Genomic DNA, 22,728 nt, shown 5'->3' with positions numbered 1-22,728 from the left:
TAGATGCTGCGACAGGTGAGGAGTGGGAGTGGAATTAGGAGGATGGTATCGGAAGGATGTAGCGCGAGGCTCCCTAGAGGTGCAGATTCCCGCGTATGGCGACAGATAAAGTTGGGCAGGGGGTGATGACGGGTTCGTTGGCTGGTTGGCGGTTGTGGGTGAAGAAGTGCTGTGCTGTGCTGTGTATGCTGTGATTGATTATGACGATGGTCTTCTGAATGTGATGACAGAAAGGGAGATACTACTAGGTCGGTATATGAGTGATATCGACTCATTCATAAGCATCAACTTTCTTACTTCTTACCAGTACATTCGATTTCCAAATACTCTTACAGTAAGACTCGTACACCTCTCACCAAGTAGCAGTGAGCCTCGCCGTAACCAAATAAGCCGTAGCAGTTATCCCGACTCGACTTCAGCGACATCCCCTCTCAATTGCAGTAGCGTCAAATAGCGTGACATGAAAAAGGCATTGGAGGAGCGAAGTTCGGCAGTACCCACGAAACGAAAACGTAGTGCCATGCAAGTGATCCTAAACAGAAGGGCTGATGTCCTGCACCAAGGGTTTTATGGAAGCGATCGGAGAGGCTAAACAGTGGGAAGAAGTAGAAGCTTACAGAAGAGTTTAGGAGGAGTGAGTTTCCCGCCGTAGCAGCGCAGATCCAACTTCACCAGCATAGGGGAGAAAGCGCTTGGATTGTGGGTTCTGGGATGTGTTGTTCATTGGTGAAGAAGTGTGGAGTTGATGACAAGTAAGGTTAATGATTGGAATGAAGGGTCCCCTAGTTCTGTAGTATCCATTCTTTAGATCCTGATCTCTGTATGGTGAAGCTCTATGCAAGATGCAAGTCGACGCAAGTCTGAGGATGGGATGAGCCTTGAGAGGTTGCCCGCTGCCCAGCCTGGCTCCAGAATGGCAGATGGTATGTCAGACGATTCGGGGATGCACAGCGGGTTCACCGCTGAAACAGAGCAACGCGTAGATCAGCCGTGCCGATTGGTTCAGGAACAGGACTGGATAGGATGGAACCAAGACAGGACAAGCGATAGCTGAAGGGGGGCAGAGCGGATAGGACGAGGAGGCCATGCATGCGGGCCTGAAAAGCCTCTTTTGGGGGAAGTCTGCTGCTCTGAATGGTGATTTGGATATGCTGGTGAGGGCCAGGTCCGCGGGCCTGCGTTAGGTTTGACATGGAGGGGAAGGGGAACAAGAGGGTGTGATGAGTAGAGCCCCCATCATATCACATCGATATCACACATCTTTCGTGGTTACTTAGCAGTACCCCTCTTTGTGAGAATGGATGAGGCTGCGAAGTTTAATCGAGGGGGCTGTTTCACGGGCGGCTAGACAGCCAAGAAGATGGGAGGGGTATTTTTAGGGATGATAGGTGAGCGATGATGACGGTGAGGGGATGGAATGTGAGTGACAGGCGAGGCTAGAGCTGAGAGGGAAGAATACGGTGGCTAGTAAGACCTTTGATGGCAGTGCAGAAATGCAAATACTACCGTAGGACAAGGACGACGTCGTCTCGGACGTGAAGTTTGAATGGCAACGGGCCGGCAGATCTGGATCTGGGTTCCGATTCAGGATGTTACGATGTCACTTTCTATTTGACAATTTGTTTGGTTCTGGTGCTTGGTTGGAAAGGGGATGTGAGGCCATTTCACAGACCTCTAGCCTATCGAGAGCCTGCAGGAGCTCGACCTTCCTACGTGGAGGTCTCATGCACCTCAGGACCTTTTTCTTGGCCTGTGTCTGTTCCTACTGGTCAATTATCACCAATAGAATTGATCGATTATCGATCTAAGTCTTTACTCGTGCCATGTTGTTGATTGTAGTGTGATGTGATCTGCTGGTGATGTTCCCTTGGCTGGTGATATTGTAAAAGTGGACTGTGGTCCAGTAGTTGCTGAACAGCACAGCAGTTTTGGGGTGCTTGTCTTGGTTTTATTACACCAGGTTTGGAGAGTGGATGGTCGGTATTCTAATTAATCCAGTAAATCGATCTTTGCTTGAGATTTCGATGTTCGGACTGCCATAAGTCGTCGGCCTGATCAGGACTGGTAATGAATATCTCTATCAGTAAGAGTCTACCTCAATCAGCTGTACAAAGCACCTCTTTCCAGCTGAGCTCCGGAGGCTCAGACTTTGTCTAGCTGATACTGAACTCTCCACAATTCCATGACTGGTATCATACACCATCGCTGAGACTGAAAGTCCGACGTCTGGTCTATTGGTAGTTCAAATCCGAACCTCGTCGAGCTGGACTCTCCACTTTTCAGTTTGCGATCCCGGGGTTTTGACCATGCCAGCTGTGCCCTCATATTGCCCTGCTCGGATCCTTTAATTCCATCAACAGCAATGAGTGAGACGGGCGTTGCTGGGAGAGATCCTACTCCGCTCGGCTGCAGGTCTGTAGGTACAGCTTCACTTCACGTCAGGGCAATCAATAGTCGGGCCATTGCTTTGGTCTGGTCTGGTCATATCAGACCAGGCTGCCACCAAAATAGAGACCTCCTACGTATCTTGACCGTGAAAGAGAACGTCAACGTCGTATTGTATCCATGGTCTTCACTGACCGTAGTCCCTGTCCTGGCACTGCCATTGCCCGACTCGTAAGGCTCGAGACGCAATCTCTTGCTGTAAAGTGCTCATCTTTGCCCGAGCCTTTGAGACGGGGAGAGGTCCAATTAATACTTTTGATACTCAGGCTGCCTCATCGTCGCCCGGCTTGAAGCTGCAGGTATTTGCATGTCAACGACAAGCATTGGCAGCGAATTGCACCGCCGCACCTTTACACCCCGCACAGGTCTGTCTGCCAGGCCAGGTCATACACCGCCTGTTCTGGTTGTCTGGTCACTATTCGCAGACCACCTGCTGGCCCTGGCCCCATCTTGACCACTGGAAGGATGTCAACATTGCTGCAGTGTTCACCTATCTTCTTCGGCGGCCCCTTTCCTTTGACCATTCCCTGGAAGTCACTACCTACCTACCACTCTGCGCATTGCTTTGTATTGCCCTGCTCGTTCATCTCTTACAGCATTCTTGAAGGCGAATTTGTCATTGCCACCGCAGATTCTTTTGTGCCTATTCCTATTCTACTTCCGCTCTGGATCTAGGTTCCCTTCTTGCTGACGAAGAACGCTGCTGCGGTCGTGCTGAGTCAACCTGACTCGCAAGCCCTTTCGCCTTCTCGCCGTTAGTCTGGTCGGTCTTAGGCGGCAACCGTACCTGCACCGTCCTCAGTCTCAACCAAGCGACGCCCGTGACCTCATCCATCTGGCTTCTGCCCCATCCCGTCTTTTTGACAGCTACGGGCATTTTTAAGGACCAACTCCGCCGCCGCCGACGCCGTCGATTGGAAGCGACCTGACCATCTCCTCAACCAGGAACCCTCGCCTCGCTATCATCGCTCGCTCGCTCCATCCCGCTCCCGCCATTGCCTACTCTGCTCTGCCAGTCCAGTCTGCTCTGGCTGCCGTCCTCTGATCAGGCCTTGTTTGCTCTGCACAGCCAGACCTCGATTCTACAACCAACCCGTTAACCATATATCGATTCCATTCCAACCGGCCCGAGGTCTTGTCCGCTTCCTATCATCCGATAACTACTTCCACTCTCTCCTTTTTAATACGAGACCACTTGTTTTGTTGGTCGCCTCATTACATACTCCATACACCGACCATTCCACCTACGACATTCTCCAGTTACCATGCAATAGACTCTTCTGCTCGCCCCTTCGAGCAACCACCACACCCTCAACACCCTCATACGAACTCCTCTCACCCTCACCATTCGTTGCCACTCGAACGCTGAGGTCAGCTCCTCTTTATAATCATGAATTCGACTCTTCCCCCGGATCCGTACAAGCTGCTCGGAGTGACGAAGGACGCCAAACTACCAGAGATCCGGAGCGCTCACCGGAAACTGGTCCTCAAATGCCATCCAGATAAGGTGCAGGACGCCGCTCTTAAGGCTATCAAACAAGATGAGTTCCAGAAGGTGCAACAAGCATACGAACTGCTCAGCGACAATGCGAGGAGGCTACAATACGATGAACAGGTCAAGCTGTTTGAGTTGCGGAAAGAGATGGGACGTGGCAACCCGACGCCCAGGAGCAATCCGTTCGAGTATGAAGTCAAGACTGCGGAGCCTCGAGCGAATTCCTACGGACGCCCCAAGGTTTATTCACATCCTACATCTGTACCGAGATCGAATGAGGAGGTGTACGAGGACAGACATATGCCCAGGAAATCTGCGAGCAATGAGTCCGCGTCGGATCGCAAACGTGCTGCGATGAAGGAAGAAGAACTGCGATACCGTGAAGCAGCCGCCCGGAAGATGGAAGATGAGAGACTGAGGCAAAAGGAGAGAGAACGAGAAACAGCGAAGAGAGCCCATAGGGAGAAGAAGAAGTCCAGTGACAAGGACAGGAGGAAAGGCACTGAGGAGAAGGTACGATCTCGACATGCCACCTATGTCGAGGACGATTCTTCAGACGAAGAAATCCGTCGACTTTCAACTAGAGCCGAGACTCTACGTAGTGCAGAACGAGAGAGGAAGCAGAGACAAAGGATTGAAGAAGAGATCAGAATTCGCGAGGAGAGTGCTCGTGCTGCCGAAGCCGCCGCTGCTCGCCATGCGCAAGAACATCAACGACCCAAGGAGGCTCCCATGAACGAGAAATGGAACGAACACAAGCAGTTTGCAGGTGCATATATGCTGGCTGCCCGCCGAAAGGTTGCACCAGTGGATACCGACCTTTCAGGACATCCAGGAATGCCGCGAAGAGCTGAGACGTTCTCCGCTTCTTCGACGCCTGCTTATGTACGATACACAACAACTCAACAGCCACAATATAGTGACGAAGACATGCCCAAGCGATCATCCGCGGGACGAAAAGAGTCAAGTAGAAGATCCTCGGAAACACCAGCTGCACGAACGGAGAAATCATCGAGAAGAAGATCACCACCAGCACCAACCAGCGATCCTTATATCGTTGAGCCGCCCTCGCCCACAACTGCTCCGAGAAAGCCACCTCTCCAGACTTACACCTCGGCGCCTCCAGTCTTCACACGAGAACAGCCCAGTCGATCAAAGACTCAAGATTATCCTCGGAAAGAAGCTGCAATGCCCCCTCTCCCAAGAGCTGCAACCTTCCAATCTGGGGATCGTTCCAGAGCCAGTGGTAGCAGCAAGCTCAGACAGCAGTACACCTCAGACTCAGAGCCCGACTCTCCTGTATATCAACAGTCTTCCCGACCTCGCAGTCCTCCACCAACTCGTCGAAGCGAACCAACTCGCTATATCGTCGAGAATGGTAAGACCGTCCCTGTTCAAACATCTCGTCCTCACCGCTCCGAGATGCGGGAAGAATACCCTCAAGACCGTAGCGAGTCTCCACGTGGTACACCTGCGAGACCTCCTCTTGCTCGGAATCCACCCAGCAGTGAGCGACCTCGAGCAAATCGCACTCAATCAACGACTTACTACCAATCCGAACCTGAACCGATTGTGCTCACTGCACGACCGAAGTTTGAAGGAAGTGGTCAGAGAGGAAGCTCGCGAGGCCCAGCTGGAGGAGCGTATTTTGACAACGTTCAATATGGAACCAAATATCAGCCTGAGCATGTTATCTATTCGAACCACGCCGCCGGACTCCAAGACTATGCACGCCGAGGTAGCGACGGACGAGACAGAGACTACTACTCTCGAGGAACACCTCTCTACACTTGAAATAAGCACTTCAAGTTGCGAACATGCCCTCCCCTCCAATTTTTCCACTTTTGAAGTGCACATATTACACCCCTCAATTTTAATTGAGATTTTCCGCCGGGGAAATTCCTCCTTCGACGAGATATTCAATTCTTGTACACGCTTACAACACGAAAACCATGATACAGTAACGACGCGCTTTTCCACTACACATCTCAATTGAGAAGGTGTTCCCCAATTTTCACTCACGAACGAACGAACAACCAAAGAACGAAAGAAAACCACAAATGCATATACGACACGATGAACACGACAGGCGCAGCGCAGCATAGCCTTGGGGCATAACCCCTTTTGATTGATTCTTTCCATTTTCGCCACACTCGTTACACATTTTGCCACGGCAGTGCGCGGAATATACCTCGTCATGCATGCTGGATTGCGTGGATCGGTCACAGTCGTTTATTTGAAGTGTTTTCCGCGTTTGGGTTTGATCGATCGATTTCGTTCGCTGTTGTATTTTACACCTACAAACACGCTCCTTTCTCGTCTTTTGCGAGCGAGTGAGAGAGAGCGAGGAGCCAGTCCTAGGATGAATGGATGGGATGGGATGGGATGGGATTGGATGGATATATGGAGTTTGTCTTTTTTTCAAATGGGAACATCTCGAGACATCAAATCTCGGATTCCTGATCAAGGGGGCGAGGGGGAGGAGAGGAGAGATGTGGATAGAGGATGAAGTTACAGGGTGGATTGATACGATGTGATGACGAGATGAACGATTGATCATGATGAGCAGTCTATTTAACTTGCTTCTTGCCTGTCTATAACCTTACTGCTGTGCTAGCACAAGCTAAGCCTGCGTGAGCGAGCCAAACTTGAGCATTTCAATGGAGTTTCTTTTCACTTCTTCAAATATTTTGGATGGAGGATTAGGATGCGAGCGAGCATGAGGGGACTTGGGAGAAGTGACTCTTTTGCTGACTGACTTGAGGTAAGAGCTTCTGAGAGTGAATCGTGCCTGGATTGTCTGGGACCTACCTCTCTGATGACCACCAAAGATTTGAAAGTATTCTCCTCAGAGCAACAGCACCAGCAGCAGCAGCAACAGTAGCCACTCCCCTTCAGTCACTCTGACCTCTTTCCTCAACTAGCAAACCACCTCCCTCTCCCTCACCTCCCTCTCCCTACCCCTCTTCTTCGCTTTCCTTCTTTCTTTCTTTCTTTCTTTCTTTCCTTCCTTCTGTCGGGAGATCGACACCTAGGCCCATCTCTCCTGCACACAGCTGATCTTCTAGACCTGCCAGACCCGTCGATCCAATAATCAATCAAAATTAGATCTACGAGTAGATTGCGTTATTCCATCATCCACTCATCCACTCACTCACCCACTCACTCACTTGCTCCACTCACTAGCTACCTCTATATTTCCTTCTATATTCCGTCTGCCGGCAACCTTCAGCTTCAGCTTCTTCTTCGGTCCGGCACTTCTCGCTTACAGTCAGTAACTTATCAAGATTGGATGGTATGGATGGTATGATCGACGGAAATGGGAGGGGAATGGGGAATGAATTGACTTCGCTTGAATCATGAATCACGAATCGTTAAGCGAAGGAGCTTGAAGTTTTAGTGGGTGGAGGAGTGGGAGTGGGAGTGGGAGGGAGCTTCACCGCTTGGAACAGGGATGGACGTTGTTTGTTACAGAGTGAGTGGTCTGGACTTTTACTTGGGGGGTTTTGAGTGTGATGGTTTGAGTGTGAGCGTTTGAGTGTGTGGTAGGCTCAGTAGGGACGAGGTGAGTGGGTGAGTGGGTGGGTGGTGTGGGGGCTTGGCTTTGCCGTTAGCTGTCAGGGTTTGAGTTTTTCTTGTATTGTATGGCATTGGGGTTTTGTATTTTGTGTTTGGATGGTTGGATGGTTGGAGTTTGATGTTTGGGTGTTTGGGTGTAGGACCTTGTGATTTGGACTGTGTTTATCTGATTTGGTTAGTTAGATTGGATAGATTGTCAAGATATTGATTATTCTACAAGTGTACTACTGCATTGCTTCCTTTGAGCAACAGAAGTAGAGCGAGAAGAGACTTGGCGGTGAAGTGTACTCTCCTATACTGGCTTGAACCTGTGGTGCTAATGTGTTGGCCAGAAGCACTTCTCGATTAATTGTAGTCTTACTCGACTGTTTCCTCGAGAGTGGGTCGAGACGGTGAGCTTCATCGGATGAATCCTACACTGACTCTTGCTAGAGCACGTGGATGATACAGCCAGCTGAGAATGAGGGACAAACTGGAGGGGTAAGTTAATGTCGGTTTGGCACCTGTCATCGAGCGCGTTGGGCGAGAAACAATAATATTAACGCTGGCATTCAGCGACTGACCGGTCTGTTGGGTCGGCACTTCGTGGTAGATCTTCTTCTGTACATCAAGGTACAGCGTCGCAAAAATAACGGTGGAGCGCTGTGGACTGACCTGACAGCTGACAAGATGATGAGATCTAACGGTGAGGCAGAGTGAGGCGGACGTACTCCATCATGACTGTCATTCTCTTAAGATGGCTCTTGACTTACAACCTCGCCCACGTGGCCAGCCTTTCACTCCTCTTGGTCAACCGGACATTCCTTCCTTCCCTTTCCTTTCATTCATCCCTAACCCTCTCCGCTTCTCTCGATCTCTCCCATGTGTCGCTACATCGAGGTGTAGGTGAGCAAGAAGTGGGCGATCATGGCTCGGCGTGGAATACAGTCCAGCAAAGTGGAGAAGTACAACGCATATCATCTAATCAAGGCAGCCAGTCATCCTTGATGAAAGAGAGAGCTCCTCCTTCTCGGGTTATTTCATGCGATTAAAGTCTCTAGTCTGGTGTGATCGACTGGGGAATCCTAGTGTCGATCATCTTTTGTCTGCGATAGCTAGCCTTCTTTACTTTGCTTTTTGTTTACTTGGGGTGGAGCTTGAGCTCGAGCTTACCGTCACGTCAAAGTGGAGAGCTTGAGATGTGTTTGGGCTTTTGGTAGGAATGATCGGTGTGTATCTGGGCGGCGCGATCTGTCCAAGTCAAGCAGTTAGCTTAGAAGTGGAATAAGAATGATGAAGTCATAGTCTCTTAGCTGTCAGCGTATATACGCTATGTCATTTTGCTACCTTTAAATCTGGATATCGTGATGTTTTCCCTTTTTATTTTTCTCATTTCTTAGTCGCTTGTGGCTGCTGTTCGTTCTCCGTTTACAAGCTCGAGAATGACATGGCAGTCTCGATGGATACTGGCGAAGTTATTTTACACTATTACTATGTAATATACATGAAAAATGTTACTCAATCACATATCTGCCATTCTTCTCCCCTTGCTAGAATGTGTGCGAACCAATAACGGTGTAGACAATCCTTCTTCTGATACGGAAGCGTGGTAAAGAAGAGTATCGAATTATACCAAAATAGAGCTGTGGAAATTCTGTCATCCTCAAGTTTGAAGATTCACATAGATTTCTAGATAAATTCAACTTATGAGGTGTGACCTGCACTCACTCCGCATGTGGTTGCGACCACACCTGCACGCTCCTTCGTCTTGATATCAGATACGAGGCGAGATAGCAACTTGCGCATCCGAAACCAAGTTCTTGCCCATATAGTTAACGAAATGACCAAATCTCTGTCGCCGCCTGGTAGGACTTAGCAGCACACCTGGTCTATACATGAGTTTCGGCCACCCCACCCCTCTTCTCCATCGAACACCAAAACGGCGGATCGCAACGAAATAACCTATTAAGTTAAGTTTGTAGATTGGAACCTCACACACATCCGAGTGCTGAGCTTCCAATTGAGTTCTGAATTCCTTTCCTCTTTTGGTGGCGCATCCTCAAAGCTTTGTTATTGTGTTGGTGAGATAGTTTTTATCGTGTTGATGTTTTTGTTGATTTTACTGTTAAGCGAGGCGGCACAGCGATACCCAACCTCCACAATCCGAGACTCTCCTTTCAACGCTCCTAAATGCAGAATTGAAATCACTGACAAATATCAAATTCTTCACACGGCTACTAAAAAAACGCATCTTGTCTAAATTAAATCTATTTCTACACCAAACTATGTTGCCTATCGTCATTTACTTCCGTTGTACAATTACAGCCTCTGAAGCAAACATCGTCACGACACCACCATCACTCCCCTCCCACGTCTCCCGACCAACCAACTTTCCCTTTCCATCAATAGACTGTCCTTCCCAAGTGGTACCAGTCTTAGCAATGGTATTCGCGCTCGTCAGACGCTTAACCTGAAGATTCCTGCCAAGGACTGGCGACAGATCCACGTATTTCGCTGGACGGGTCTCCGTCGTGCCATTGTAGTAATGTGTGTTGAGGATGACCATCTTTTGGAGTCGAGAACCGCTGTAAATGGCGTAGTGGGCGAGCTCATAGGTGTCGAGTGAGGCGACGCGGTGAATGCTGGGGTTCTTGATATCGGCGACTACATCGGCTGCGAAGAGCATGCTGTAATATCTAGATAGTCTCATTAGCATGTATCAAGAGATTTAAATGAGAGAGTATAGGCTTACTGAGATTGATATGCGCAGGGTACGAGTCGTTCAACGCGACAGGCTCCCAGAACGAATGGAAGAAGTCGCCCTTTCCGTTGTGGAAGAACAGTCTGTCTGCTCCAAGAGTTGCAAGGTAGAACGAATAGTCGATTGTCCAGAGTAGTGCACCCATGGTGTTAGATATGCCATCTTTGCCGTGGCAGGCCGCAGTGTTCGTCTCGCCCATGTGGTAGACTGCTCCGATGGCCTTTGCCGCAGCAATCTCACCGATGTAGGACGAGTAGTACTGTACGGTTTTCATATGATTGACGTAGTTCTCGAGGTTCAAAAGTGCTTCAAATGCCGCTATGAAGAATTTTAGACTTTCTCTTGACACAAGACATGCAGGACATTCAGATAACTTACGTGTGCATCGATTTCCAGGGTACGAATGCGAGGATATGATTTTGATCTGCTTAATCTTTGAAATTCCCCACTTCACAGCTTGCACCATTGTGAAGTCCGATGTAGTAGTTGGATTTGCGGCACTAGAACCGTACTGAAATCTCTTTCCAGAGGCCAGCTGTGGTAGCCACTCAAGTGTCTGCTTGACATATGCAGCCATGCTCCAGGTTGCTGGGGACCGGTAATTGACCTGTGGCCAAGTATAGTGGTCGGGTTCATTCCCAAGCTCGTAAGCAACAAGCTTGGACTGATCGAGGTATTTCAAGGCTCCGGCAAGTTCTGCCTTTAGAATCTCGACATTGTCTATGATGAGAGTACCAAGTTAGATGTGTCACATGAGAAATGTATAGCCTAGGATTATGTAGGCTTACCTTGTCCCAGATTTAGCCCAAAGATGTACTTCTGGTTCGATGGCCCATTGTCGTTCATTGCCTGGTACAGTTTTTTGCTGTACGTGACGTTGATGGCTTCGGTGCTTCCAGGCCTGAATGTATTGTTCATAGTCTCTGGGCAATTCTCGCAGTATTTGGCTATGCCCTGTGTATTTCCGCCAATACGAAGGATAGGAGGGGCACCGGATCTGTCTTGGACATTCTGAAGTAACTGTCTCGAGTACGTATTTGGAGCGCCTGGTGTCCCGAGGTAGTCGACTGCATAGCAGAACCTGGTAGGTTAGCGAAAGGACTGGAGTTCATATGACGGGTTGAGGACTTACTCAATTGACATGGATATCAGCTGGGTGTCCAAATGGAATGGCCTCTCTTGCACCGGCGGATACATCGAATGACACTGAAGCATTTGAAGTGCTTATTATCACTTGCTCAGCGCGCTCTGAGAGCTCAACAGGGGTAGCATAGACACATGCTTGAAAAGCTGCAAGTGCACAAGACGTAGCCAAAATGATACGAGACATTGTCAGAAAATGCTATGCAAGCAAAGTTTCAGATTCTCGCGAAGATGTCGAATGATGAGACCTTTCAAGGATCACTTCGAAGCTTACTCTTTTCATGTCGGGACTCGCCAGGAATACTTATATCTACATGCCACCAACCCACTTACGATTCATGAGAATGCCGGCAACAATTACCAGCATGTTTTCCAAAAAAGCTCATTTCCTCGCCGTCAGCTATAACCGGGTCGGTGGACTTTTTTCCATCCATACAGATATAATACTAACTCAGATCTCCAACTTTACAGAGATCTGATAGGTTCTTGGTGCCATGCACCCCAAGAGACCAAAAATCTCAATACCCCACAACCCCATAGTCCATCCCCCAACTTCTCCCGGATTGTGGAGGGTACCTCCACATTACGCTTGCCGACTCCACTTCCCTTCCGTACAGTTTCCACAGATAGGTACCACTGTCCGCTCCTCCAGTGTCACTACACTTATTTTTCCTCCTCCACTTCTTCCATGAGCAAGATTGGACAGCCCCCTTGCAAGCCGGAGTTTTGCCTAGACTGAACATGAGCTGTACCTCGATATCCAGCAGTCTGGGCCGAGCCATGGACCCAAGAAACGGGATCTAGTCGATCCCCCGCCCACGTCTCCCGGTCGTCTACGCAGTCAACGGACATGTCGCCGCATTTACTCCTTCGAGCATGCAGTCAAGCGATCTTGGACAGTCATCTCAACAAGAGTCACTTCTTGACAGTCCTTAGTGCGGAAAGCATGCCATAAATCCCACCTCTCTCCCGCGAACTCTTCACATCTCAGCTATCCACCCTTTGTCGTGGCATCATAGCACAACTGCACAGCCATCAGTCCAAGAGGGCCCGCCCCAACCTTTCCGGATGCATCGTAGCAACGGAAAGTCTTGGACGTGGTTCCTCCACTTCAAAAATATGACAAAGATTTTCCAAGATTTGGCATTATGCCACGGCTCTTTTCACGGTCTCAGCAGCTCCATTGACGCAAGCAGCTCCATTGACGCAAGCAGCTCCATTGACGCAAAACCAAACATCAGAACGAGAGGTTCGGTGTGATCAGTCGTAAGCTCAACTGTTGGCAAAGTCCAGAGGTAGAGTCAAGTGCATAGGATACCAAATCATAAATGCTAAAACAGACGAGGTCTTCGGATCGCTATTTCTTAGGGCAAGTTGAGGTGGATGAGGTCTCCTATCAACTCAGGGAGTTGACTGCTTGAAAGTGTAGCAAGTGAGAAAATCATAATCCCCAGCATATATTTTGACTGCCGTCACTAGTATCAGTGGAACTGTGCTATGTAGTTTTGGTTTTATAGGTATGTTTCGTTTGTTTGTTGACCCCTCCTAGCAAGGTGATCCGTGTCCAACTGTTTGAAGCACTTCGATTTCTGGCTCTGCTATAAAACTTTGCTTATGTACATCTTCATCTGTCATCTTCTTTTGAATACTTAGTTGTTCAGTTGACTTTTAGCGCAGGACCATCTATTCCTACATCCTCTCTGTTCTTGAGTTATATCAAGCTCGTCTCAACAAGTTCACCTTTGGCCCAAAATCATAACCCAGACCTCCCCCAGAATCAGACCTATTCACTTCTCTATCACCCAATTTAACACTTTCTACACTTGGACATTGCTCCGCTGGGCGAGCGCGCTCCATTCCCGTTTATATCAATCTTTAAAGATTAGATCAGATTGCGTCTGGAACGGATTTAGTAGTTGCGAGAAGTTGGTTCGAATCCAGCTGTCCAAAATCAATTCCCCTTTTTTTTCTAATTCACCTTGCCTTTTATCCTCTTTTCTGCCTTCTTCTTACCCTTTCTTACCCCTTCTTACCTCCCTACTTCAATTTACAAACCTCCCCTCCCGCCCCTCGCTAAACTGTCCTTCCCCAGCTGCTACTTCTCCATTTCATTAAACACCGAGTATATCAACCAAAATACGACTTTTTCTCCCCAAGACACAGCTCCACTGGGCGAGCGCGCTTCCTCCCTACTCTACCACTTCGTCGCGGGTCCCGCAGAGAGGTCGGAAAAGTCCACAGGTGGGTAGGAACCAGGGGCTGCGAGAAGTTGGTTCGATTCCAGCGGTCTAATATTTTTTTTTTTTTTTTTTTTTTTTTTTTTTTTTTTTTTTTTTGGAATTCACACTTGCTCAACCTTTAAGGTTGGAAGAGAAAATGTCGTATCTATTGCGTATAGATATGAGTTGACAGGTTTTTGATAAGGGATAAATTTTGAGGCCTTTTGACGTTTTTGTTGTTGTTGACAATTTGCCGAAGGCAGGGGAAGTTCGCTTATTTGGAGCTGGGACAAAGTGGCAGGCTCAGCCAAGCATTACTCTTTATCAAGCTTGAAGCGAGGTGAGGACATGAACGATTTATAGAAAAGAAAGCCGAAGTTTTTTCATACTTGATTTTACTTTTTATTTTGTTCATTTGCCCATGAAGATATACCCAAGCATCCCATCCATATCCTCATCACTTCTGCAGCGGCTGTCCCATCCCACCATACGTAATCATCTTGGTAACCTGATACTCCCCAATCCCATACTTGCTCCCCTCCCTCCCGAATCCACTCTCCTTGACACCACCAAACGGCGCGGCAGGGTCACTGATCAATCCCGTGTTGACACCCACCATACCCACCTCCAACGCCTCCGCCACTCTCGTCACGCGTTGGATATCCCTCGAGAAGAAATACCCTGCGAGTCCAACCTCAGCCGAGTTAGCGATTTTGACGACCTCCTCTTCAGTCTCAAATTTGAAAAGCCCTGCCACAGGTCCGAATGTCTCTTCGGTTGCAAGCGCCATATCGGTGGTCATGCCCGTGATGATAGTAGGCTGGAAGAAATTCGGTCCAAGTTCAGGCATCTTCTGGCCACCTTGGATGACCTTTCCACCCTTCTTCTCTGCATCTCGGACATGTGCATCAACTTTGCTGATGGCTCTGTCGTGGATGAGAGGACCGTGTGTAACACCCTCTGTGTACCCACCGCCAACCTTGAAATCCTTGACTTTCGCAGCAAACTTCTCGGCAAAGGAATCGTAGATCTTGGATTGAACGAAGATTCTGTTCGCGCAAACACAAGTTTGTCCTGATGAGCGGAATTTGGATGTAATTGCTCCGGCGACCGCAACATCGAGATCAGCGTCGTCGAAGACGATAAAAGGTGCATTTCCTCCAAGTTCAAAAGAGAGCTTCTTGAGTGTTGAGGAAGATTGCTTCATAAGCAGCTTTCCAACACCTGTAGATCCAGTGAAGGAGACTTTCTTAATCGTTGGAGAAGTAGTGAGGAGCTCACCAACCTCGGCTGTGTTCTGAAGCGCGCTGATAACATTGACTACTCCCTTTGGGATGCCTGCTCGGTGAGCAAGCTCCGCAAGAGCAAGAGCTGTGAAAGGTGTCTCGCCAGGAGACTTTGCCACAACCGTACAACCTGCAGCAAGAGCTGGCCCAATTTTCCGGGTGATCATAGCAGCGGGGAAATTCCATGGTGTGATCAATCCACAAACACCAACCGGCTCCTTAATCGTAACCACTCTGTTCCCCGCCACCGAAGCCGGAATAGTATCACCATAAACTCTCGGAGCCTCCTCACTGAACCACTCAAAGAAGCTCGCTGCATAAGCAGCCTCTCCCTTCGCATCTGCAAAAGGCTTGCCGTTCTCCCATGTTATAAGTTTCGCAATATCCTCCGAGTTCTCGACCTGTTCCCAATCAACACTCTGTCCTGATACATTTTCCAGAAAAGCTCAGGTGTAACGTACCATCAAATCATACCATTTCCGCAACAGCTTCGATCTCTCTCTACCAGTTTTCGTTTTAAAAGAAGGAAATGCCGCCGCTGCAGCATCGATAGCTTTCTGTGTATCTGCGGCATCGAATTCGGGCGCTGTGCCTATGAACTTGCCAGATGAGGGGTCTATTGTAGGGAACAATTAGCTTTCATCCCAACCACAAGCTCAATGACCACGTCCAGACGAAACGAAGAAGAAAGATGAGGGCTTCTCCCAACGTACCGAAAACCTCAAATGTCTTCCCCGACTTCGCCTTCACCCACTCTCCGTTCACATACGCCACATCCGTCTTCAACAGCGACGGATCACTGAGCTTCGGCACATTATGCGACATAGCTGATGATGCCTTCCTCCTACAAGCAATCGGTAGACTATTTTTCTGAAACTGTGACCGTACGAGGAATGTGCGTGCTGCAGGAGCTGTGTATGTTCTGCGGAAGGTATTCATTTCGAGGAGAGGGACGGGAGAGCTGGTGGTAGTAGTGGGTATTTATGGATGGGACGGTATTGGAAGGAGATGCCGAGGTTGCAACCTCGTTTTGGTTGGCTGCTAGGTCGTTGGGATTGGTTTGGGTATTCGTAATGACATCGATGATGGGGAGGGGACTTCAATTGGTTCGAGGCTTGGAATTGGAATGGGGAGGAAGGGGAGGAATTCCAAATTTTGGAGAAGGGTGGTAGCTGATGGTTGGAGAAGAAGTGGGGTGATGAAGCTCCCTGAGCTTGGGACGTCATTGGGGGACTCAGGCATCTTGTACACCACAGCTACCCCTGTAACAAAGAAAATCCTACCTGTCACAAATCTTTACAAGCCGAATACTTTACTAAAGTTTTCGATTGACAATGAGAACAGTACAAAAGTAGTAAGGCCTCACCGTGAAGCTCTTATCGGAGTTGATCTCGAGTGCCGGATGGAGCTTTGGAGTTAAATGCAATGCCTATCGATATCTGGCCATTCGCTCCGACAATTCGGTTCGGAGCGAATGGCAAACGTTGGAGAACAGGCTCTGATGTTGGAGAAGACTCGCCAGAGGAAATAGGCATAGTGGTGACGAGTAAGTAATAAAATCTTTAATCTGTATAGCAAACGTCACGCAGACATATTACTGCTTTTCTACCATTAATAAACGCCGATTGTCATCCTCCTTTCATCACTCATGGCATCATTTCCTGTTAAATCCTTGCATGTTCTGTAGCCCAATTCTCAGATCTCATCGCTTCTGATCAGGCAGGTAAGCTTTCTGTCCCTCTAGGGTCTCGCCAGGTCCTGTAGCATAAGCTGGAGGAGCCGCTCTTCCATAGCCAACCAAGTCGGGCGTGCTACTTCCACCACTCATGCTCAAATCGTCTGTGTAACGGCCCTGTGCAGCCTCTTTCTCTTTCCAGTTGGCAGCTGAGTTTTGTGGTGCTGGAACAACGCCGCCGTCACCTCCACCGACAACCAAATCTCCACCTCCCTTCATCTTCCCGACTACCATGCCTTTGGCTACAGATTTGACAATAGCCCTTCTCGATACGCCCGTAGCATCAATGTAAACCAAACCAACATTCTTGACACCTCCACCAATGCTCTTGGAGATCTCACCTGCTTCTGCACCGTACTTGTGGGTAACAACAGTTGTTGCGGCAGAAGAGGTGGAGGCCAATAGGGTCCGGCCAGCTTGGTCGATTCCGTCTGCAATAGTAGAGAAGGCCATCAAGCTCTTGTTCAAAAGACCAGGCTTGTAATCGCTGACTGGCTGGCCATCTGGACCAATACCTTTATTGTGACTTTTCTCCCCGCGCTTTGCAAGTGTTGCGCCAATATTCTGCGCATACTTGCTGACTTGTCCCACAGTCTTAGCACTCAAACCGGCTGCTCCTTCGGTAAAAGTGTGTACCTTGCGGACGCGTGTCTGGGTCGTAGCATCAAAAGTCATGGGTTTCGCATTAGGCTTGGTCTTTTGGGTGAAGTTATCGGCTTGGGTTTGCAGGGTCTTGGAAACGTAGGTGGATGTTGTGACAATCAGGCGAGAGGCCATAGCTGCCTTTGAAACCAAGGTGGAGTTCTTGTATGCAGGGTGCATGGCCATCTCGAGATATTCTTGGGATGCAGGTGCGACGCCAATATTCTGAGATCCGTCTTGAGGCAGGGAGATCATGACAGGATCTACGAACTGTTAGTCATGATTTGAGCATCCAGGAAAGTACATACCTTTAGATCCAGGCTTCATCTTACTATCCTCTACCACCTGGAAGCCCTCTCCCAGTTCACCCACAACGCTTCCATTCTCCTCGTCTATGAGAACAATTTGACCACCAGTATGAGAGCTAGAGCTACCTGGCACATATGCCTCTCCTGGCTTGAATGCCGATGGGTCGTATGGAGGAATTGGTAGCTCCTTACCACTCTTGGTTCTCGAGACCTTAGGTCGCGCGGCCTTGGGTGGCGAGGCTCGCTCCAGGAAAGCTGTACATTGCGCAAGAATCGTTTCAAAAGTATCGACATCTTCCTGGGTTCCTTTGCCTTTTCCGACACCTGGGAACTCTATTCTTGTGAAAGCGCCACTTTCAGGACCCAGGTCCCAACGTGGAATGAGATAGCTGCTCGGTGGCTGATGGTATATCTGTGTAGTTGCAGGTAAAGGAAGGTCGAGCTCGGGAGGGAGATGGAGATGTAGATAGAAGTCTTCCTCTGGCGCGGCAGACTGAGGATCTGCAGAAGAAAGTCCTGAGAATGGCGATGAAGTTGGTACCATCAATAAAGACAGTGTCTGGCCGCCAGCGGGCGTAAGGCACTCTTCGTTGCCATTCTCGAGATGGTATGCGTTGATGCCGTTGATAGCATAGAGAAGCTTCGGATCCTGTTAACAATTAGTATCTAAATACTATCTTTGGGGTATCGGGTACGTACATTATGTCCTGACGACATACTTGCGATCAAGTCTTGGTTGGCAAGAGTGTTGCCAATGGTAGACGCGGGGTTGAAGGAAGAGAAACAGAGGCGAAAAGAGGAAGAGGTAAATTAAGAGACCACCACAAAGAAGGAGTGGAATGTGAGAATGATGGAAAAGGGAATAAAAAGACTCGTCTGTAGAAGAGAAACCTACTTCAAACAAGTTCCTTGCTGGCGTGTGGGACTTTGTTACGACTGGAATGAGGGGTGGCACACGGGGTACTCCCACTTTCCCACCTCAGCGGTTATCCTGCTGCTGGAGCCCATCTTGAGCCAATGACGTGGGGTTGGCAGCTGCCAGCAGGCGTGTAGCTACGCCGTGGCTGTGCAGGAATCAGAGCATGCCAAGGGTGATAGGAATAGAAGGCGAATCGGACGGCGGGCGCTTCTGTGATGGGCCGTTGGAGGTGGAAGATTTGTTGGTGATCGTCTTCTTTAACCTTATTCAAGCGTATGTCGCCAAGCAGCACACGCGATGCATGCATATTCGAATGCTCACATGTACGCATTTGTTACCATGCTTACTTGTGTAGCGGGTTAAGCGGGATATCGTCCCATTTGGAACGAGACATGAATCTAATCTGAGCATGCTGCAGGTGGTATTTTTGAGGCTGTCGACAAGACATCCACATGTCAACGGAGTAGTAACAACCTGCCGATTTTAACGTTGCCTATGTGATTAGTGACAATCAAGGAACAGAACAACCAGTCGTTGTCTGACTTTACAGTGGCAAAGAACTGACGAGTTCTTTGGCCACCGGTACAGCTAGCCTGGTAAACAGGAGCTGAGGCCAATACCTGGCACCACAAGACTGTCTGCCTGCTAGGATTTGAGAGCAATTCGGTGTCACAAAATAAGGAAACAACTCGAGAGATAGACCTTTGAATCCGCAAATCTGCTCATTTCCAAGACCAGGTATCATATCGCCAACGCCATATGTATCTCCCATGCTACGCTCCCAAGTATCCAACGCCCAGCAAATGCAACAGTAGACTACGACTCAAGCATTCGTCAAATCTATAAGATCCGGGACCGCTGGCCCAACTCCCCTCAGCAGAACAATCTTGTTTCCACTGACCAGAGCCGACCCGACTTTCTCGTTGAATTCTAGCAATCGTCCCCCCTCCACATGAAATATCCTCAGCTTATCCTTCTCGTCTGTCCCCTGGTTATTGACATTCTGGACCTGCAGACTCTTCGCCGCCGCATCCAGGACCCGTCCCATAACCCAATCCTTGGAGTAATAGAATGCACCACTTGGAAACTTCGAAGTAATCGTAGCAGCCTCCGCTTCAACATAAAGATATATCCGTTTCTCGGGCGGCAGTTTGTCGTCGCCTTTCGCAGTTTTCTTGAGATTATTGACAGCTATCACTCGTGCAGCTGCAGATGTAGGTTTCGGCTTTGGAAGGACTCGAGTCGCTCCACTGGTCGCTTTAGCTTTCTGTGCGGAGCCCCAGGCTTTCAGTCTCCCGAGGGCATTCTTTGCTGTGTCGGCTTGGGAATCGAATCTGCCGACTCGTGCGCCAATTGGGATGAGGTTCTTGCAGTCGTGGTCTTCTTTTAATCGATGCTTGAGACAGTAGTCGCGATTACATGTGGAACAATGTACCGAGGTCGACAGACTTGTGCCGATTATTGTTTTGCAAGTTGGTGAGGCGCAAGGCTTCTCAACTTCTGCCATGGATTTGCCTGCCCCGAGTGATGGTGTGGATATGTTCGCTCGCCGCCTCTTCGCTGCCCATTCTCCTGCTTTGGGGCAATGATGTCCGCTTTCTGACCGGTGATCGAGACAGAATGTGCCACGGCATGATTCGCACCGGAAGGGTAGGAAATCGAGTTGGTTGCAGTAGGCGTATTGGCAATGTGCGCCAATGAGTGTTGGGTCCTTTTCGTCCATTGTTGTGAAGCTGGCTTCTTCTGATTCCGAACGTGATGAGGAGGCCATGATTATAGAGTACTGGAGTATAGAGTATATACAGTGATGTCGTTGTAGGTAGCGGCGAAGTCGTAATGAAGGCGAGGCTGAGAGTGTTGTTTAGTTAGCTGACAGATCGCTCGAGGCTTCTGGAAGCTCAGCCTTGGCTAGTGGCTCGGCTAACTCCGATACCCGGACTATACAGTTTAATGTCCAGCCTGATCTTGTTACTTTTAACAATTTGGTTCATAGATCTAATATAAAAAGGAGTTGTCTCGCATTAAAGGACTGAGGTATATTGTCTCTGGCTGGAGAGGCTTACTCCTTCCCAAGGATTATATAAACGACGACACCAAGGTTTAGACTTACAACTTCCGGGCTCGCTGTCCATGTTATGTGTGAAAGTCAAGCATGTTAATAATACATAAGCTGCATATGAGGCAGTTTGAAATTAATGCTGATTCTATCCAGATTATGATATATCAGAGCCGGTACTCCTCCACCCTCCCAGTCCCATAACAAATACGTCCCATTGTTATCCTATCCTGCGCCTAAAGCAACGACTCTCCCAGTGCACATCTGACTAAGGAACAGCCCGATCTCACTGTCATATGAGCTCCAATATCATCGACTCCTGGCTCCAGCGTAGGATTGACCTCGACCAAATCCATCGCGACAAGGTTACCAGTTTCATGAACACACTCAGCAATGAAGTCGCCCTCTCTCAATGTAAGACCGCCTCGAACCGGAGTGCCTGTGCTAGGAGCCCACATTGGATCTAATGCATCGACATCAAAAGACAAGTGGATAGGTGTGTCGGTGCCAATGTGTCCCAATGCCATCTCCATGACTCTTCCAATACCATGTCTACAGCCGATCAGCAAGTGCATTTCACATAATTTCAGACCAACTTACCTATCAATATCATGCATGCTGAAAGCCTTAACCCCATGTTCTCTCAGAATGAGCTTCTCGCCCCGGTCAACATCCCGGAGACCGATGTACACCAGCTTTTTCAAGCTGATCAAATTTTCCTTCTTCAACCAGCCAAAGATATCTTCTCGATCATCCTTTGCCAAACCAGTCAAGAACGCAACGGGCATTCCGTGTACATTTCCACTGTCGCTTGTCTCTGGTGTATTGATATCCGTGTGCGCATCGACCCAAATAACAGCCATCTCGCGATCCAACCGCTCCCGAATCGCCTTTGCAGTTCCCGCAATTGTTCCAATCGCAATACTGTGATCGCCACCAAGTGTCAAGACCATTCGGCCTTCTTTCGCGTGTGAGTAGACTTGTTCCGAGAGCTTGCGCGTTACTGCAGATACTGCAAGAGGGTTCTTCATGCCGCGGTAGTCTGGATCGGAAGCAGGGAGGAGTTCTTTGTAGGAATGGACGGTATCATCGTGAAATAGCTTGTAGCCCAGCTCCTCCTTCAGCTGCGTTAGAAGGCCGCTTTCGATTAGAGCAGAAGGCGCAGCATCAACTCCGGGTTTGCACTGGGTTTTGTTAGATGTGATTGCGCCGAGGGTACGAAGCTGCTTACCTGTCCGCCCGAGAACCCAACAGCGACCACACCCAGCTGGTCGCCTTTCGACAGGAAGTTTGGTTGAATCATTGAAGTGGTCGTCATTGTAGAAGAATTGTTGGCGGAGCCAAAGTGGTATAAAAGGTAAGTACTCTGCTTGGAATGGAAGACAATGAGAAATGGGTAAGTCAATAGCGGGGCAGTTTGGCGGGGTGAACTCGACTGGAATTTAGCTTGTGATGAATGGAAGGAGCGAAAAGAAAGTACTCTTTGCAGGACGGAGGGTGCGCCTTTTATGTTAAAAAGTGCGAAAAAGCACCGCCGCTGGGCTTCTGTGGGCTCTTAGGTAAGTCGAGATTTGTTTCTTCTCATCTTGACTCCTAAGTGACATATTACGCGAAGCACCATCCCTCTAAGTGCAGGTCGACGCAGCGACGTCCCCTAAGTACAGTTTTTGACGAGAAGGACATCCACGGCGACAAGGGGAACGGATAAGGGCCTCCACAATCAGGGCCGATTTGTAAAACATTCATGCCATCAAGCCGACTCATGCCGATGATGTATCTCGTGGCCAAAACCATCGCGACGACGCTGTTTCTGTTACAACCCGTATCCCAATCATGTCTGGCATGGACAGCCAAAGAGGGTGCGTGACTCAAGGATGACGGCAGGAATATCGAAAGAAATCATGTTTATTTCCAAGATCGAAGTGCAACGGCTGGTGGCATTCTTGAAAGACGATCCACAACTGAACGCTGGAATAGAATGACGGATGTTGATGTTGTTGCTGTCGTCGCGAATGTCACGAAGAGAAGTGGGATAATCAGCCCCTGTTCACAACGGTAGATACACGTGATAAGTAAAAACACGCGTTTCTTCTGCTCTACCTACCTATCGTTGGCTATCCTCTGAGGTGCGACTAGGAACAACTCATACAATCGCTTTTTC

At 48.9% G+C, this 22,728-nt stretch overlaps 7 protein-coding genes across 7 annotated transcripts; 2 read left to right on the top strand and 5 right to left on the bottom strand.

Annotated features, from left to right (window-relative positions):
* Positions 1-3,835: 3,835 nt before the first annotated feature.
* Positions 3,836-5,734, top strand: ONS95_006579 (uncharacterized protein; the record flags this gene model as incomplete). The annotated part of the gene is made up of 1 exon (XM_058500045.1): positions 3,836-5,734. The coding sequence occupies one exon, from the start codon at positions 3,836-3,838 to the stop codon at positions 5,732-5,734; it is 1,899 nt and encodes a 632-aa protein (XP_058349879.1).
* A 2,501-nt stretch (positions 5,735-8,235) lies between these two features.
* Positions 8,236-8,550, top strand: ONS95_006578 (uncharacterized protein; the record flags this gene model as incomplete). The annotated part of the gene is made up of 1 exon (XM_058500044.1): positions 8,236-8,550. One exon carries the CDS (start codon positions 8,236-8,238, stop codon positions 8,548-8,550), a length of 315 nt encoding a protein of 104 aa, XP_058349878.1.
* A 1,250-nt stretch (positions 8,551-9,800) lies between these two features.
* Positions 9,801-11,456, bottom strand: ONS95_006577 (uncharacterized protein; the record flags this gene model as incomplete). Its single annotated transcript, XM_058500043.1, has 5 exons — positions 9,801-10,194; positions 10,274-10,577; positions 10,638-10,979; positions 11,048-11,340; positions 11,392-11,456. The coding sequence occupies 5 exons, from the start codon at positions 11,454-11,456 to the stop codon at positions 9,801-9,803; spliced, it is 1,398 nt and encodes a 465-aa protein (XP_058349877.1).
* A 2,324-nt stretch (positions 11,457-13,780) lies between these two features.
* UGA2 (succinate semialdehyde dehydrogenase NADP+ linked) lies at positions 13,781-16,214 on the bottom strand. The gene is made up of 2 exons (XM_058500042.1): positions 15,369-16,214; positions 13,781-15,308 (listed from the first exon to the last, which is right to left on the bottom strand). Exons 1-2 carry the CDS (start codon positions 15,369-15,371, stop codon positions 14,079-14,081), a joined length of 1,233 nt encoding a protein of 410 aa, XP_058349876.1. The 5' UTR covers positions 15,372-16,214; the 3' UTR covers positions 13,781-14,078.
* Positions 16,215-16,609: 395 nt separating this feature from the next.
* Positions 16,610-18,309, bottom strand: ONS95_006575 (uncharacterized protein; the record flags this gene model as incomplete). Its single annotated transcript, XM_058500041.1, has 3 exons — positions 16,610-17,547; positions 17,593-18,241; positions 18,292-18,309. 3 exons carry the CDS (start codon positions 18,307-18,309, stop codon positions 16,610-16,612), a joined length of 1,605 nt encoding a protein of 534 aa, XP_058349875.1.
* Positions 18,310-19,208: 899 nt separating this feature from the next.
* ONS95_006574 (uncharacterized protein) lies at positions 19,209-20,497 on the bottom strand. The gene has a single exon (XM_058500040.1). The coding sequence runs from the start codon at positions 20,280-20,282 to the stop codon at positions 19,335-19,337; it is 948 nt and encodes a 315-aa protein (XP_058349874.1). The 5' UTR covers positions 20,283-20,497; the 3' UTR covers positions 19,209-19,334.
* Positions 20,498-20,803: 306 nt separating this feature from the next.
* CAR1 (Arginase, catabolizes arginine to ornithine and urea) lies at positions 20,804-21,598 on the bottom strand (the record flags this gene model as incomplete). Its single annotated transcript, XM_058500039.1, has 2 exons — positions 20,804-21,119; positions 21,168-21,598. 2 exons carry the CDS (start codon positions 21,596-21,598, stop codon positions 20,804-20,806), a joined length of 747 nt encoding a protein of 248 aa, XP_058349873.1.
* Positions 21,599-22,728: the final 1,130 nt, after the last annotated feature.

The sequence above is a fragment of the Cadophora gregata genome, assembly GCF_030347475.1.
Source record: "Cadophora gregata isolate MNR1 chromosome Unknown scaffold_18, whole genome shotgun sequence".
In the NCBI taxonomy this organism is placed as follows: domain Eukaryota; kingdom Fungi; phylum Ascomycota; class Leotiomycetes; order Helotiales; family Ploettnerulaceae; genus Cadophora; species Cadophora gregata.
This window is presented reverse-complemented; position numbering and strand designations above follow the sequence as displayed.